The sequence below is a fragment of the Polypterus senegalus genome, chromosome 18 (genome assembly GCF_016835505.1).
Source record: "Polypterus senegalus isolate Bchr_013 chromosome 18, ASM1683550v1, whole genome shotgun sequence".
Classification (NCBI taxonomy): domain Eukaryota; kingdom Metazoa; phylum Chordata; class Cladistia; order Polypteriformes; family Polypteridae; genus Polypterus; species Polypterus senegalus.
The window spans coordinates 86499794-86517811 of record NC_053171.1 but is presented as its reverse complement, the minus strand read 5'-3'; the positions used below and the strand labels follow the sequence as shown (position 1 = coordinate 86517811).

Sequence of the window (18018 nt, the reverse complement as noted above, 5' to 3'; positions counted from 1 at the left end):
CTTTGCATCAATTTTTTTTTCCAATTTTTTGTGAGTTCTCTTCTTGCTTCTTCCTTTTCTGTGTTGTTAGAAACAAGGATGTTCCTTTAGCATGAGGGAGAGGGTAAGATTATATTTCCAAGGTGAACAGTTAAATCAAATCATTTTTATACATATTACAACTTGAATGTTCTTTTAAAAGTTGTGTTTTATGAATCAGGCTCAATTTACTTTAAGGGGGAAGATTTTCTCTGTTATGATTGGCAGCTTGAGAAGCGCGGGAGAATCCGAGTGGGGAGAGACGGGTTATGAAACTGGGCAATCAGACGTCTGTCCTGGTTTGACTGGTATGGACTATGCATTTACGCATCGTGTTCCATTTTACATGTAGCATCAGAGAACTGAACAAAATGTCCTGTTTTTAGGTGTTCGAAATCATCCCCCGACATCACATTCATGTACATTTTTACAAGGGGCATGAAACTCCATGGAGGACCACCTCCGAAATTTGATTTCATGCACATTTTTACTAGATACTTCATACGTCTTTCATTTTATTTGCGTCTATCACACTCGCTGGATTGAAGAGTTGTGTCCTGTTTGTCTTCTCAGCCTACAAGTGTCCTGGTTTGGGGCTTTGAAAACCTGGTCAGCCTATTATGGTCTGGTTACTGTGCCTGGAACTGTCACCGCATGAACCCGACACCTTACATTATTAACTGTAGCTTCTGAAATTTTGTAATGGGTGGTGAAATTCACCTACTGAGTTGTCGCCAAAAAGCAAAAGTATACACCAGGGCAGGGGTCCCCAACTCCGGTCCTGAAGGGCCCCTGTGGCTGCAGGTTTTCATTCTATCCTTTTTCTTAATTACCAACCTGTTTTTGCTCCTAATGAACTTCTTTTGAATTTATTTCATTTGACTTGCTCTTGAAGACTCAGACCCATTAATTGTTTCTTTTTCCTTAATTAGCAGCCAAACAATAATGAGATACAAAATGAACCAAAACGTGACCAGCAAAACATGACCAACACTGTCGATCATACAATATCCGAAAATAAAGAAACGTGAAGGCCTGAGTAATGCTGATCTGCTCAGGTCCCCAAAACATTTTGACAGCACTGTTAAAAAAGAGAAAATCAACATATTTATATATGCTATTGCACAATGAGAGCAGCAACAAGCCATGGAATTAAAGAACGGGTTAATCAACAACAAAAATTAGCGCCTAATTAAGGTTGGAGTGAAATTGGTTGGAGTTTGAGGCCTTGACTTAGTTGGTCTTCTGTTGGCTCACTCACTTCACATTTCATTTCCCTGTGAGTGCAATTTAAGGAAAAAAAATGAAACAATTCAGAGGAACAAATCTTAAAAAACAAGTCAATTAAATTTAATTCAAAAGAAGTTAATAAGTAACAAAAACAGGTCATTAATTAAGAAAAAGGTTAGAATGAAAACCTGCAGCCACTGAGGCCCTCCAGGACCAGAGTTGGGGACCCCTGCACCAGGGTTACCTTTAAGATTAGGCACCTCATCTAAATTTTAAGATTAGGGACCCTGGTGTATCTGGCCTTACCCCCACGTACCTTAAATTCAGGGTCTGTAGTAGGGGTAGGACAATCTAAGTGACGTCCGCTTTTTGAATAGGACCCGAATTGTCATCCTGAGAGTTATTCCCCACTCATGCCCCCTTAATAGTGCCACAGACCCCCACAATTGCTCTCATATATGGCTCCTCCTTTGAGCAGCAGAGCGAAGGGGAGTTAACGACCCATATTTTATGACAAAATCATCTCAGCCTAAACGGTGATGGAAGCCATTGATTACTAGGTGACATGACACTCCAGATTGACAGCTGCGGTCATCCTAGTCCAGGTCTGCGAAACTCTTTGTCCGATTGGGCGGGCGACGAAAAAGAAAACTGCTAAAAGTACATAAAGTAAAACGCATAACGCACGCTTCAGACGAATCTAAAGAAGTCGACAGAAAGCACCTCAACGCCTCCGTCATCGCCGCCCACTCCGCACTGAGCACGAAGACGCACGAGCCTCGAGTTCCGCGTTTTCAAAAGGCGCATTGACGGCCGACGGTACTTTTTGTCCCTGGCGCGCTTGCCGTACGATTACGCACTTCCGGTGAGTTCGGCAACAGAGGCGACAAATGGTGAGTGAGCAAAATTGCAAGAAAGGGCGCTTTTGGGTTTCTAATACGTGAGATGTCAGCAGCTGGAGAGATGTTATGTGTGGCCTGTTGTGTGGAGTTTCCAAATAACAGTTTGGAATGTAGACTCGATGAAATATTGGCGGAAAGGACGGGGCTGAGCCGCTGAACTGTCAACTCACGTACCATCCCCCTCCGGCCAGACGCCGACTGTGACAGTGGCTTTAAACGTAAAACTTAAAAATGAATCAACAGATGCCAGTCGGGGGACGGTTTTCTCTGAATTACAGACAACGTGCAGACGGCTACATGGGTCTTGGGGACAAAACGTACAATAAATCGCTGCAAACCTCTAGAAAACATCGGCAGTCTTTACGTGTGCTTTGTTTCTGCTTAAAAGTAACGAGAATTATCTGAGTCCACATTGTGGTTTTTAGGCTATTTGCAGAGTCCGCTCGTAGCTGTAAAATGTACACATGACAAAGACAAACCACACAGGACACCACCTCCTGTAATGAAAAACTAAAAGCCTTTAATTAGATGAGTCTATTTGATCTGCTCCCTGGAACTGGAACGGTATTTACTAAGCAATCGGAACCTCGCCTGGTCATCTGAAGTTTTGTACATCTGTGACAGAGATGGCCGTACAGAAGAAGAATACAGCGAGTACTGTTCAGCCTCTGACTACTTAAAGTTTCTGTATATTTAAAAATATAGAAAACAGTCGTACCCGCATTCGCCAGTGCTGTCCCATTTGCTTTAGCGAGTTGAACACTTCGTTACAATTTAACAAATCGGTCTCTGCCTTCATCAGACACATAAAATGTTTGTTTCTTTTAAAAAAGATCATTGAAAATAAGTGAAGCAAAGTGTTTGTAAGAGTGTGTGGCTTTTATTTAAAACTGATAGTGATAGTGAAAGCCAGACCTGTATCCCAGTAACGATACTTTTTGTATTAGTGCCACCCGCATCTCTAAAGGCCGCAGCAGTCTTGTGCTGGGATGTGATTACGTTGTTTTGTTTATACCAGAAAAAAACTTGAAGGAAGGAAGGAGGGTTTCAACACCATTTTATTCACAAAGAAGTACTTTTTTCACATGAATATACTAAATATGTTAGTTATTTTATTGATCATTATGTTAATATTGGATACAAACGTAAAACAAATGGGGAATATTTAAGTAATAAATGTGCTTTTATATTCTGGTAATTACTAAGCTCAAAGATACAGTAATTTTTTTGTTTATGTGATTTTAGGGTCAGAGTCAAAGTGGCGGACATGGGCCAGGAGGCGGTAAGAAGGATGACAAGGTAAGCAACCAGTTTGTTACCTGTATGGTAATACTAAATGCCAACTAAATAGCATCCCAAGCAAGTTTTTTTCGAATATTATGTCTCTCTGTTTTTATTTCTGCTAATTTGCTTTCACACGAAGCAGAAGTGTGTTGATAACAAAGCTTCTCCTGGGCTAGTGCAGTCATTTTTTTATTGCATTTTTAAGCGTAAATGGTGTCTTAAACATCTATTAATTTGGTTACAATCATAATATTCTTAAGGATAAGAAGAAGAAATATGAGCCACCTATTCCCACCAGAGTGGGCAAAAAGAAGAAGAAATCCAAAGGACCAGATGCTGCTAGCAAACTCCCATTGGGTATGAGTTTTTTTTTTTTAATATATATGTAATCAGACTCTTTTTTACATTACAGTATTACATATTCCAGAAGATTAGCATTGATCACCTACTTTATTATGATATTCTGTGTGCTCCATGTATTGGTTTAAGGTTCATCATTGTGACTTGGTTATTTTAGACTAGGTAGTTTGGACCTGGTTTTCGTCCTGGTCGCGGAACAGTGGACCAACTCTACACCCTTAGCAGAATCCAGGAGGGTGCATGGGTGTTTGCCGAACCAGTCTACATGTGCTTTGTGGACTTGGAAAAGGCGTTCGACCGTGTCCCTCGGGGAATCCTGTGAGGGGGGGTGCTCTGGGAGTATGGGCTACCGGACCCCCAATAACTGCTGTTCGGTCCCTGTACAACCAGTGTCGGAGCTTGGTCCGCATTGCCGCCTGTAAGTCGAAACCCGTTTCCAGTGAGAGTTGGACTCCGCCAGGGCTGCCCTTTGTCACCGATTCTGTTCATAACTTTTATGGACAGAATTTCTAGGTGTAGTCAGGGTGTTGAAGGGGTCCGCTTTGGTGGACTCAGGATTGGGTCACTGCTTTTTGCAGATGATGTTGTCCTGTTTGCTTCATCAGGCCGTGATCTTCAACTCTCTCTGGATCGGTGTGAAGCGGCTGGGATGAGAATCGGCACCTCCAAATCCGAGACCATGGTCCTCAGCCGGAAAAGGGTGGAGTGCCCTCTCAGGGTTGGGAGTGAGATCCTGCCCCAAGTGGAGGAGTTCAAGTATCTCGGGGTCTTGTTCACGATTGAGGGAAGAATGGAGCGTGAGATCGACAGGTGGATTGGTGTGGCGTCCACAGTGATGCGAGCTCTGCATCAGTCTGTCGTGGTGAAAAAGGAGCTGAGCCGTAAGGCAAGGCTCTCAATTTACCAGTCGATCTACGCTCTTACCCTCACCTATGGTCATTAGCTATGGGTAGTGACCAAAAGAACGAGATCGCGAATACAAGCGGCTGAAATGAGTTTCCTCTGAAGGGTGTCTGGGCTTTCCCTTAAAGATAGGGTGAGAAGTTCAGTCATCCGGGAGGGACTAAGAGTAGATCCGCTGCTCCTCCGCATCGAGAGGAGTTAGATGAGGTGGCTCGGGCATCTGATCAGGATGCCTCCTGGATGCTTGGCATGTCTAACCGGGAGGAGGGCCCGGGGAAGACCCAGGACACGCTGGAGGGACTATGTCTCCCGGCTGGCCTGGGAACACCTTGGGATTCTCCCAGAAGAGCTAGAAGAAGTGGCCAGAGAGAGGGAGGTCTGGGCATCTCTGCTCAAGCTGCTACCCCCGCGACCGACCTCGGATAAGCGGAAGAGGATGGATGGATGGATAGTTTGGACCTAATGCTGAGATGCGTTATCTGACCTGTTAAATAGATTTTTTTGGTTACACTCCAAGATGGCACAGTCAAGTCACACTTCCAGGAGACTTTGAGTCTTCATCTGGTTACTGCCTCTGTGTTTATTTTGATTTTTTTCTCTGCACACCAGTTTTACTCTGACATCTCAGATGTGTGTTGAGTTGAGTAGTGACTCCAACTTCACATAAATGGATGTGTGTCCATATGAGTGTACCCTGTGATAAAATGGTGCCCTGAATTGCCTTGTACCTGAGGTTACAAAGATGGACACCAGCGACCCACAACCTTGACATGAATTAGGATGGATTGATAATGGATGGTTACTGTCTTATGAGAAACCTTGTGTCATGCAAGACAGCTTGAGGACACATTATTGGAAATGGCGAAGAGTGATGTTGTAGCAGGAATTAGAACAAGAGTACATTAATAATTAAATATAGAACCAGTACACACATAAAACACACAAAGGGCCAAGTCTATACTGATTAAACATAAATTTAAACCAACAATATTTGTCAAGTTAATTAATTGATAAGTTTGGCCAAATGACAACCGTGGAGATTAAGAATGTTAAAGAATAAATAAATAAATCCACGGAGACCCCTGCCAACCAGCTGCCTACCCCCTTCTGGGTTTTCTGTAGTGGAGTCTGTGGTGGCTGAACAATTTGATTAGCAAATCCTTCCATCTGATGACTCCTCCGCTCCTTTATCTGAGATGACTTTTCCATATGCTGAGTAGAGTAGTGACATCAAGTGCCACATCCAGTTACCAAGAAGAGAGATGGAATAGAGGAGGGTTAGTAATGGTTTAAAATATTTTGGTACTTGTATTTATGTACAAATGACTAACAAACAGAAATTAACTATGCACAGCTAATCAGCAGCTCTACTCAGGGTATGCTAGACTAAAGTAGAACATCTTGAGGCTGTATTTGAAAGCTGAGAAGGAAGGGGCATCTCTTATATTAGCAGGCAACTCTTTCCACTGCATTGCAGACCTAAAACTAAAAGCTCGACCTACCACACTTATTTTGTTACTCCTTGCAGTGTTGAGCAGATGAGTAAGCAGTGCTTCTGTTTGAATTCATCAGGAAGTATATATATGATATTTTCCATTTTTCCTGTACTGAATTAAACAGTGACACATGTTTTCAATGCCTGCCTTACCATATCACATTTGTCATATCATACCAGTGGTGAACTATGCATGACTTTAACATCTGAAGCCCAGTTGCCAGTGAATGAGATGAAACAGGGTCTACAGGCTTTCATTTTGGGAGATGAAATTGGGTGTTGGCTTAAATGATGCATTACCTCTGAGAGCAAGAGAAAAGTGCAGACAGAGGAGTCCTACTTCTTCCTGGTGGGTAGGGGGAGTGGAGGTATAGCACACAAAAACTGTATTACATGCTCCCATTTTTTATTTAGAATTTAAACATCTTTTATAGTTTTGTGGGGTCCTAGTGCTGGATTGGCCTTTGTCGGCAGGAAGTCTGAATATTCTCCCCATGTTTGTGTTGGCGCCCCCTCTGTATTCTGTGTTCCACTAAATAATGCACATGCACATTAGATTGAATTAAACTGTAGGCGTTGTAGGTACAAATGCACCTGGTCTAGACAAGGGCCAGAATTATCAATAAATAATACAAAAAATGAAAATGATCGACCCCTTTAAACATATCTCCTTTCTTTGCAATGCTTTATTTTGGGGTAATGTTCTTACTGCTTGTTGTCTTTTTAAATGTATCACCTTCTCGCTTGCTGCCTATTACTGCATTTTGAGAGTTTCAGGTAATGTGATGTCTACCTATTATACTACAGTTGGCGGCAAAATCTGATTGGAGTCAACAACCAAATGTCTATACACTTTTTTTACAGAAATAATTGATATTAAATGCATTTATTTTGTGCCTGTGGGCAATGTCTGTCAGTTGATCTCTAAAATGAAGTGTTGAACACGTACCTAGTCTACGACTGTTTCCTGTCTTGGGAATAATGATTTTGGTTACAAGTCTGGCCCCTCGCAACCTTGTAGTAGAATAAACAGTTTGGAAAGTTAATGAGTAAAACTTAAGAGAAATGGAATTTAAGAAGTTACATGGAAGGTCCCAGATTTGGTGCTTTGATTATTTTGTGCTTCTGTTTATCCATTTTTTTTTAACCTGTGTTTTCCAGTGTAGGATTTAGAGTCTGTTTCAGCAGGAAAACGCTCAGAGGAGGACGCAGTACACCAGATAATTACAGTGCTCTCTGTTTTCAATAGAGCGTGATCAGTAAAGTACTTATTTTTGTTTACAGCAGCAATCTGAATTGTAATTGATTTATGAAAATATGTAGATTAATGTTTTAGGTGAAACACAGAATTTTTAATTGGTGAAATTTATCATTGTCATTGAAATGTAGCAAGCAGGATGTTTCTTCATTGAAAATGCAGTATGCTGTAGCACAGTCTTTGTACAGAATAGAAAGTTATTTATGTTTGACAGCGTGTCATTTCTTTGCTGCAGTGACACCACATACACAGTGCAGACTGAAGCTCCTTAAACTGGAGAGAATTAAAGACTATCTGTTAATGGAAGAAGAATTTATCCGAAACCAGGAACAAATGAAACCTCTAGAGGAGAAACAGGAGGTAATCAGTAGGGTCATTTCTCTTTAGTAAATGCCGTTATGTGCTATTTACTATTAACTTTTTTTTTTTCCTTTCTATGGTAAACTATAGGAAGAGAGGTCAAAAGTAGATGATCTCAGAGGAACACCAATGTCTGTAGGAACTTTGGAGGAAATTATTGATGATAACCATGCTATTGTTTCAACCTCGGTGGGATCCGAACATTATGTCAGTATCCTTTCATTTGTGGATAAAGATCTTCTGGAGCCCGGGTGTTCTGTTCTACTAAACCACAAGGTAGTATACTTCGGTTATTCCCCTTTGTACATACAGAATATCTTATTCATTTTTTTGGTATTAATTAGGGTAACTTGCTTGAAATCTTAACGTGATTTATTTTTGTTTTTCCAAAGACAGGGCCTTTTCATTAATGAGAGTAATTTTCAGAGAAATGTGTACATTAGCTCCATAGGGTTTTTGGAATATGCACTAGAGAACAAAATAGAAGCCTGATGCTTTTTTTTTTTCTTTTTTCTTTTTAATCCTATAATCACACACAAGCAAGCAAACCAGATCATCAAGAGAGTAAATAAATAGCAGTCAAACAGTATGTCCTGGAACTGAGAATGGACAGAATGCACCTCTAGAATGTATTTATAACAGTGCTAAAAGTAAAATGCTGGACTGTTATCGGCTCTATAGCATACCCAACTGCACTTATTGGAATTTTATGTTTTTTATGTCACAGAAAACAGTTTTGGCTTTGCTTTTGTTGATTGCTTCAGTTCCGGATGTTTATAGCTGTAGAGCTTTCTGGTAATCCTGAGATTGGCACAGAACAGTATACGTTTGAATATACTGTATTAAATTCAACATCTGCTTGGTGATCTGTCTGTTTATGTATATTTCTGAATCATAAAGTTTGAAGTTGTTTTTTTATTGTACTCAATGGCCAATATATGACTCCTAATAACTGTTCTTTCAGGTTTGCCCAGCTGCCTGTACTAAATATGTATCCCTGTATTTTATAGATGTATTGTTAATCCTTGTATTTCTTAAGTAATTTTTTGTTCTTGTCTGTGGTGACTTTGTGGTCTGCACACACATTGTTGTACATCAGCACCCTGAGGGTTCTTTTTGTACTCGTCATTAACATAAAAATCATCCACCCATTTTCTAACCAACATAAATTCTTAGACCAAGAGGCAATCGAATCTATTGTGGCAGTGTCCTGTGTAAATCCAAACCTACTCTTGCATAAGAACATAAGAAATTTGACAAATGAGAGGAGACCATTCAATCTGTAAAGCTCGTTTGTTTAGCTAATAGCTAAGCTGTCCCAATATCTCATCCAGATACTTCTTAAAGATTGCCAAGGTTGTCTCAATAGAGCAGCAGTGCATCACAGGTCACATGTTTGTGTACTCCATCACTTGCAGGGATAATTTAAAGCTGTTAATTAACTTTTGTTAAATAGCACTGATCTGACGTGTCCCTCAACAGACATTTGAGTCCTCCCACAGATCTCCGTTTGGTTTTGTGCAGCACAGTGATTTAGAAAAGTTTTCCTTTTTATGTGCATAATTAAAGACATAGGTAAAATGAAGTCTTTTAGGTTATAGTGGTATTCGTGGTGTTACGACTAAGTAATTCCGATCAACTTGTTCTTATTTTTATAGTCGGCCATATTTCTGTAATGGTTGTCATCTTTGACATATTGTGGCTGCCTCTACATTTTTTAGTTCTAGTATGTATATACATGGATCGGAAGAAATATATTATGTAGTAGTAGTGGTGCAACAGATCAAAAAACTCACGGTTCGGATCGGATCACGGTTTTAAGTCACGGATCGGATCAATTTTTGGATCAGCAAAAAAAAAAAGACGACAAATTTAACTCTCCATTTATTTAGTTAAGTATTTTTTGCCCATTAAAAAAAATTTCAACTCAAGACTCATATCACTCAATTATATAAATACAAATTAAGGTGCAATATAGGGCATGATAACTATTTCCTTTAATGTGGATACAACAAAAAACAACTTTCAATGCAATGTAAGGCATCATTGCTTCTTACTTTGAACATGGAGAGAGAAATAAAAACTAGCTTATGTCCACATCATCAAAAAAGAAGAAAGAAAGCAAAGCAGACCTGAGCTTATAATTTCACATTTTTTTTTCCAAAACATGAGGATGTCTACATTTTCTGGGGAAAGTGTAGATCTCTTTGCTGTAACTATGTCCCCTGCTGTTGAGAACACCCTCTCGCTAGGCATAGCAAGATGGTGTCTTGCCATTGTGGCAAGGTTAGGGCATTTACATTCGTTGCTTTTCCACCAAGTCAGTGGATCACCATCGACTGGAATGCCACTTGCTGCCTCATAGGATACCACCTCCTCTTTGATGGTGTCAGCAAAAGCCTTGCTGACCATGTCCTTCTGTGCAAAGGTCTCGCCAAAAAGCTCTGCCATTGCCAACTTCTTTTGAGGAGGAGATGTGCCTGTTCCTGTTGGTGCTGCATATTGATGCTGCAGGGAAAGTTGCATCATTGATTAAAACTTTTTTTAAATGATGCTGGAGGTTTGTCGAGCTCCCTCTGCTTCTCTGCTTAAACTGCTACCGCTGGCCATGATCACGCGTATGAAGCGGCAAACTGGACAGAAGTCGAGCGAAAATGCGTGAGAGAGGTTGAGTTAGTGCGCGAGAGAGAGAGTGCCTGAGAGAAGTTTAATTGCAGTTCAGTGTGCGAGAGAGAGAGAGAGAGAGAGAGAGACAAGAGTTAGTGCGCGAGAGAGAGACACAGAGTTAGTGCGCGAGAGAGGTTGAGAGAGTGCGCGAGAGACATGCGCACAATACAGTGGAAGTTTTTTTTTCTCGGATCTTCGGATCACGTGCGTACCGAACCGTGGACATGAATCGGTTTGGATCACGGATCAACAGTGATCCGTTGCACCAGTATGTAGTAGCGTCTTATTAACTAAAATGCCTTTGGGTAATTTAGCTGAAAATTGCCAGTCTTTTATATTTCCAATGAATTTTTTGTATATATGTAATTTTTGAACTTTTCAGTTGGATGTTGTACTTAAACACACTAATCAGTGGATCTTCTTTTTTTTTTTTTTTTTTCTTTCCACATTAAATTGTTTGAAAAATCTTGTAGCATAATGTGTACTTCCAACTACTTTTCCAATTAGGTTCATGCAGTTATTGGAGTTCTGATGGATGACACTGATCCCTTGGTTACAGTCATGAAGGTGGAAAAGGCTCCTCAGGAAACGTATGCAGACATTGGAGGATTAGATAATCAGATCCAGGAAATCAAAGTAAGAACTTTGTAATTCTCTTAACAAGCGGCTGTGATTTTTGGAAAATCACCTCCCTGGGCTTTCTCCTGGTAGTTAAAGTTTCTGAAGCTATTAAACGTTTTGTTTCATAGTTCATGTGTAAATACTACTAAAACACCACCTATTCACATTTATTGTCAGAAATATTTATATTCCAAGTTGGAAAAGTAGTTAAGGTTTAGTTGCTTGTGCAGATTTATTTCGGTGAAAATGCATAATAATTAGATGACAAGATAATACTCATTTTAAAAAAGACAGTTTATATATAAAATTCATGAAGACTTAAATTAAAGGGCTTGGAACTAAAACTAGTTTCACACTAGCACTACTGACAGTGATTTTGTATTTCTTTTATACTATCTAAACACTTAATTTTGGTAGGTATTTTGTTGTATGCTGGATCTCAGAGAATCGGACTGACTTAGAATGCATATGTAAACTAATAGAAATGCATAGCCAGCAGAATGTTAACTGTTAGAGCTTTTTACTGACGACAGATAGGAACAGTTTGCTTTTTTAGATTTACAAGTACAAAAATCTTGCAAGTTTGTTTAAATGAACAGACATACAGCATCCCATCCCCATCTTCTGTTGACTGTAGAAAAAGAAACTATGTAGAACAATTTTTATAGTAATTCTGATAGTAATCACACCAAGACAAAATATAACCAGTTATCAACAAAGAAGAGGAAAACAAAAACCCAGATCAACAACATTCTGGAAAATAAACCTCTTTACTGTCTCAAGTCCTCAAAAAGGTTAGTGACGTTATTTTGCAGGTGGACTGACCTAGACCAGCTAGTGTTCATTTCCCTCACTAAGCATCTTGCAGTACCTTGGAATATACAGTACTTTAGTCCATATAATATAATACTAGTCTGATGCTGAGGATACTGAGACAAAGAGATTAGAAACAGCTAATGATAATGATTGCCACAGTTTGACGTAAGGTAATCCAATAAAAAACAATTCAGTTTATGACTGGCCTAAAAAATGGACGATGGATTTTTAATTTAACCCTCACCAATTGTTTTCAATCTGTTTCTGCAATTTTTCACATAATATTCTGCCAGGATCGGAACTGAAGCAGTTACATAAATTATTAACAATAAATGGGAATAAATAGAAGTTAAACATTTAAAATGTTCAGATTCCCTCTAAACTTAGTTATGGTAACACCTGCTGCTTTTTTGGTGCCTTTGCTGAATCGTCCCCAGGTGTTAAGTAGGGTTGCTTTCACACTACATGGAGTCACAGCCTAAGTGAAAATTGTTTATGTCTGTTATTTAATGCAGTGGAGGTTTTATTTGTGTTTTTTGAATAGGTTTTTGTGCAGTTGTGCTTGATCTTTTCCCAAGAATAATTCAAATTTTAATTTTACAAATCTTATTTCATTCCTGCTTTCTGCTTTATTTTAGACCCAACCAAACCCAAAAAAATTAAACAAATGTCATTTGGTCAAATCATGAAAATGTAATTAAAAGGATTAATGTTGAAGGGTTATTTGAGGACTGCTTCTTGACCAGTTGTTTTTTGGTTTTAGGAATCTGTTGAATTACCCCTTACCCATCCAGAGTATTACGAAGAAATGGGAATCAAACCACCCAAAGGAGTCATTTTGTATGGCCCTCCTGGAACAGGTAAAACAACATCAGCATCTTCTTAAGGATTGTGCATCGTACAAGGCTTGCATTGAGGATGAAAATAAATTAGAAACACTATTTTAAGATTGTTCAAGCAATGTTACTGTTCTTACATATTTATGAACACAAATCTTCCATTTTATAAGGTAAAACACTTCTGGCCAAAGCAGTAGCAAACCAAACATCAGCTACCTTTCTTCGAGTTGTTGGCTCAGAGTTGATTCAGAAGTACTTGGGTGATGGACCAAAACTTGTTCGAGAATTGTTCAGAGTGGCAGAAGAGCATGCTCCTTCAATTGTATTCATTGATGAAATTGATGCCATTGGTACAAAACGGTAAGCATCCTGCAGCTTCTTGATAACAGTATTTAAAAGCAAGATCATCTGCTTTTTGCAGTTGTATAATTTGTAAACATTTTATATATTTTGATGAAACAGCAGGCTTTATGGATAAGATTGGGTTAGTCCAGTGTAAGGAGTAGATCTTAAGCTATTAAAGGTCTCAAGGAGGAAGCCCTTAATGCAGATAACGAAGATCAGAACTGCAGTGGCCACATACAGCATCTTCTAAAGTTAACAGCATTTATACAAATACATTTTAATGCTGCAGTAAGATTCCAGTGTTTCAAAGCAGAGGGCCCTGGCTGGCAATTCTTCCTCACAACTCCTCAGTCTTCAACCCCAGAGTCTGTCTCTGTCTGTGCAGCTGGAAACACCTTTCCTATGTCTGAATTCCTCCATAAATCAGACAAATGTGCTTGATAAATGGTCAAATGTGTGAATGTGCTATGTGGTGGACTGGCGTCCCAAACAGGGTTAATACCAGCTTTCAGCCTGTGGCTCGTAGGATAGGCCCTTGACACTTCATAACCGTAAAACCTTGATTTAAATTAGTTCATGAAGAGGCTGTAAAGATTTACACAGCTTAAAGAATGATGTGTTGAATACAAATGTTTGCTATTTTTTAGTTAATACTGTAATGTAGAAGTTCCAGATTACACCCACTATTATCCATAAATACTGTACTGTTGTTGTTACTGTTAAGCTTTTTCCAGAGCCTGCCTGGTTTTAAGGGCATGTCGAGGTTCTTCTTTTAATTATTAAACACTACTTCATCAAGTTGGGGTTTGCAGGGGCAGGAGTGAATCCCGGAGGTGGTGACTGGAAACCTAACTTGCTAGCCCATATCAGGACTGGCGCGTAGAGGTGTCCATGAACCGGATAGTTACACCTACTGGGCACATTCTGGTATTTGAGTAGGTGCCACTCTGTGCCATAATACTCTCAAACTGGCTTAGTCCAGTTTAGGTGGTGCATTTTGTTTATACCTGTGGAATCTGCAATGTTTCGGACCTTTGCAAGGCTCTCCATGCACCTTTTAGCAGGGAGCATTTGGATAGACAAAGGTAGAAGGCTACCCACCATTTGACAGTGTGCCTGGGCTTTATTTATCGTGAGCAAATGTGTCAATATCATGATCAGTGTATACTTAATAGTTTATGTTGACATACAAGTCCTTGTATGTCGCCATATAATATAAAATATTAGGCAGAAGAAAGGAAATATGAGATGAGCTGAAAAAACACTGATTTTAAGTACGAGATGAGTTTTAGTTCTCATTAATCTGCCTTCTGTATAGAGCGTACTTGAGTGATTAGGGCCCAGCTTTTCAGGACTTGTCCTGCCTATAGCTGAGCCTCAGACGTTTGATCATTTCCAGTCACTCGGCTTGTTGCTCTAATTACACATTTCAGTTAACTTGTGCACACTTTCCCAAAAACATCATTTATTTATTTAGCACATTTTCATACAAATGATGTAAGCACTGTAAAAACAAGGATACAATACTGCACACAACAAACTCGTAGAACATTATAAAGTAATAAGCACCCGTTTTATTTTTTTTCTTTTACACTTCTGAGGTAAAATGTAGGTTCCTTGTTCATTTTTGCAGTATCGCCTTTAGCTCATTCATCTCAAATACATTTTACGCAGTCATAGTAATTACTTGAAATAACCACAAAGGCAACAAATAATCGTTAATCACAAGGCAACATTAATTAGTGGAATCATTTTTTCTGTATCTTATAAACGTTTTTGCTCCGTGCCTTTCTGATTGTGACACCTCGGTTTTAGCTAGTGGTATGATATTTATTTGTAACAAAGTCTGGTGTTGAAAGTTAACTCGGAAAACAAGTTGCCTTTAAATCGGTGTTGAATTGTGAAGGTGAAATGACTGTGTGTCTCAGCTTTGAGTTCAATTGTTTCAAAATTTTGACATAAGGTCAAGTAACTTGACATTGCTAAGGGTGGCTCTTAATCTTTTTTTGTCTCTAACAGAACAATATGTCAGGTTTCCAAGCAGACTTGATCTCTACTTTTTTCAATCAGATCTCTTCTGGTAATGTACTGATACAACTTCATTTATGTTACTGCAGACTTCACTAGCACTTTTATTTTGTTTTTTGAAGGTATGACTCAAACTCTGGAGGTGAACGAGAAATTCAGCGTACCATGTTGGAGCTTCTGAACCAGTTAGATGGCTTTGATTCTCGTGGAGATGTGAAGGTTATTATGGCGACGAACAGGATAGAAACTCTAGACCCAGCCCTTATTAGGCCAGGTAGGACTGGCGCAGCCCGATTCTGTATGCTGAACGCTGGGTTGTGTTTTTCTCCTCCTCATACCATTACATTTATATTTTATAGGGAGAATTGATAGAAAAATTGAGTTCCCCTTGCCGGATGAAAAGACAAAGAGGCGCATCTTTCAGATCCACACAAGCAGAATGACTCTTGCTGATGACGTCACTTTAGATGATTTAATTTTGGCAAAAGATGATCTGTCTGGAGCAGATATCAAGGTACGTGTGTAAGAAGACGGCTGGACTTTATACACTCTGTTAACATTTGATACAATAACTAGTCTGTCTCTATTTATATTTAATGCAATCATCATTTTAGTCTGCCTGACTTTTAAAGACACTACTACAAAACTTGAGTGGCTACTGAAAACCTACAAGAATTACCTAACAGGCAATTGAACTAGTAAAATGTATGTTTGTATGGGTGGCACAGTGGTACAGTGGGTAGCACTGCTGCCTCGCAGTTAGGAGACCCAGGTTCGCTTCCCAGGTCCTCCCTGTGTGGAGTTTGCATGTTCTCCCCATGTCTGCGTGGGTTTCGTCCCACAGTCCAAAGACATGAAAGTTAGGTGCATTGGCGAACCTTAATTGTCCTGTGTGTGCCCTGCGGTGGGTTGGCGCCCTGCCCGGGGTTTGTTCCTGCCTTGCGCCCTGTGCTGGCTAGGATTGGCTCCAGCAGACCCCCGTGACCCTGTGTTAGGATATAGCAGGTTGGATGATGACTGAATATATGTTTTTGTACTCGGCTTTTGGCCTAAATGTGGTGTGTGTGTGTGTGTGTGTGAGAGAGAGATAGATAATCACTATTAGTATATATATGTAGTATTTTAACTCTTTGAGGGCTGAATATTTTTTCCAAAAAACCCAGTTTTCTGAAAAGCACACAAAGCAATGGTTTCATACATAAATCAACATAAAACTGCTGCTGTTGGTGCAAGTTCGTCATCTCTGGCAGCAGTGGCTGCGCAGGGGCGCTTTGATGGCCAGCAGGAATGCATGATGGGCCGGCTACCTGGCAGTCTTCGAACAGCAGGTGCGCAGTGGTGTCGGTCGCATTGTGACACAATATGGTTTGTATCTCTTGTCACCCAGGCGAATGCTGCTGTGGGCGTCTCAGCACCACGATCAGCTGGGGACTGATCAGCCAATGCTGGTACCTCACTTTCGTTTTTGTTCTCCAGATCACTTGCATCAAATTTCAAGTCCGACAAGTCAGAGTCCGGTTCAGTGATAATATGTGAAGCATCCATGGAGTATTTTAAATTGCACATTTGCATTAGTCTCTCGCCAGATGTCGCTGCCATTTAAGAGGCTGTTTGCTCTTCGCTACTCATGCATGCACAGGGAATCGAGGTTAAATCAGCGATGCTACTTAACTTTCCTTCTAGCAAAGAGAGTCGAACTAAAACATAAGGGCGTGTTTTCTCACAGTTTAAAGCCGATTACTATCCCTACAGTCAACATCAGCCCTGAAAGAGTTAAAGTTGTTTGTCACAATTGGATCAGCACTTAATCTGATATTTCGCATAAAGAAATGCCTGCATTCTTCGTAAAAATACATTTTTTTTTTTTCAGTTCATGTAAATGTTAGCGATTTTCCTCCTTAAATTAGTTAATCCAGTGAATATTATAGTAACAGAATTCCTAAAAGCCTCTCTTGAGTTTTACAAAACTCTCTAGAATTTTCACCAGGGAATTATTTGGTGCTACAAAACGTAACACATTCTATCATATGTTTTGTAGCTTAAAATGAATTTTGTGAACTTTTATTATTTACTTCGTTCATATCTTGGGTACAATAGATGAATGTATTGAATCAGCTAAACTCAAGTAAATATGGAATGCTGAACTTTTATACAAATTCAAATTGTAGAAGATATTGTCGTGATTATTCTTCTATTCTGTTGTTCGATATAAATGCCACATGTGTCTGACTGGTGCCCATAAAATGACTCCGATGTGAAGCTCGATTTGTGTCTCACCAACGTTTTTTTGCGTTTATTTCAGGCTATCTGTACAGAAGCCGGCTTGATGGCTTTACGAGAGCGTAGAATGAAAGTGACAAATGAGGACTTTAAAAAATCAAAAGAAAATGTTCTTTACAAGAAACAAGAGGGCACACCGGAAGGACTATACCTTTAACTTCTTACAGATGTCTTTACAGGTCCAAAACTCCTTTCTTTCTGCTTTAGTATTAAACCCTGTAATGAAGTGGGACAAGAAAACGTGTTTGTCGGTAAGCGCAGCCATCTTTTTAAGATGTGTGGGTGTGATTGTGGCGTCTTTACTGGAGCAGAGCTACACCTCCTTTGTAAATCCTCATTTTGACAATAAAATATTTCATTTCAGAAATCATGTGGATATGCTCATTTGATTTATAGCCATGTCCACTTTGAATTAAAAAGTGAAGATGGGTACGGGGTTACTGGTTTTTAATTTGTATTTTATTTTAGACGTGTCCTCTTAGGATTGTTGTCAGAACGTGTGGTTCATTACTTAAGATGGCTTTGTGTTCTGTCGCCCATAAACATTTGAACCAAAGGCAGCCAAGGGTTTCCTGTGCATTGAGTTTGCACCCATAAAGTGTGGGGTTGCCT

At 39.7% G+C, this 18018-nt stretch overlaps 1 protein-coding gene across 1 annotated transcript; it reads left to right on the top strand.

Annotated features, from left to right (window-relative positions):
• The first annotated feature begins 2055 nt into the window (after positions 1–2055).
• LOC120518378 (26S proteasome regulatory subunit 4) lies at positions 2056–17773 on the top strand. The gene is made up of 11 exons (XM_039741159.1): positions 2056–2141; positions 3396–3449; positions 3695–3791; positions 7686–7810; positions 7901–8086; positions 10985–11113; positions 12678–12774; positions 12924–13113; positions 15249–15400; positions 15486–15640; positions 17429–17773. Exons 1-11 carry the CDS (start codon positions 2139–2141, stop codon positions 17561–17563), a joined length of 1323 nt encoding a protein of 440 aa, XP_039597093.1. The 5' UTR covers positions 2056–2138; the 3' UTR covers positions 17564–17773.
• The last annotated feature ends 245 nt before the right edge of the window (positions 17774–18018 follow it).

Coding starts and splice junctions, on each gene's coding strand:
- LOC120518378 (XM_039741159.1), top strand. Junction 7,811..7,900: donor CTCTAGAGGAGAAACAGGAG/GTAATCAGTAGG, acceptor GGTAAACTATAG/GAAGAGAGGTCAAAAGTAGA. Junction 15,641..17,428: donor TGTCTGGAGCAGATATCAAG/GTACGTGTGTAA, acceptor CGTTTATTTCAG/GCTATCTGTACAGAAGCCGG.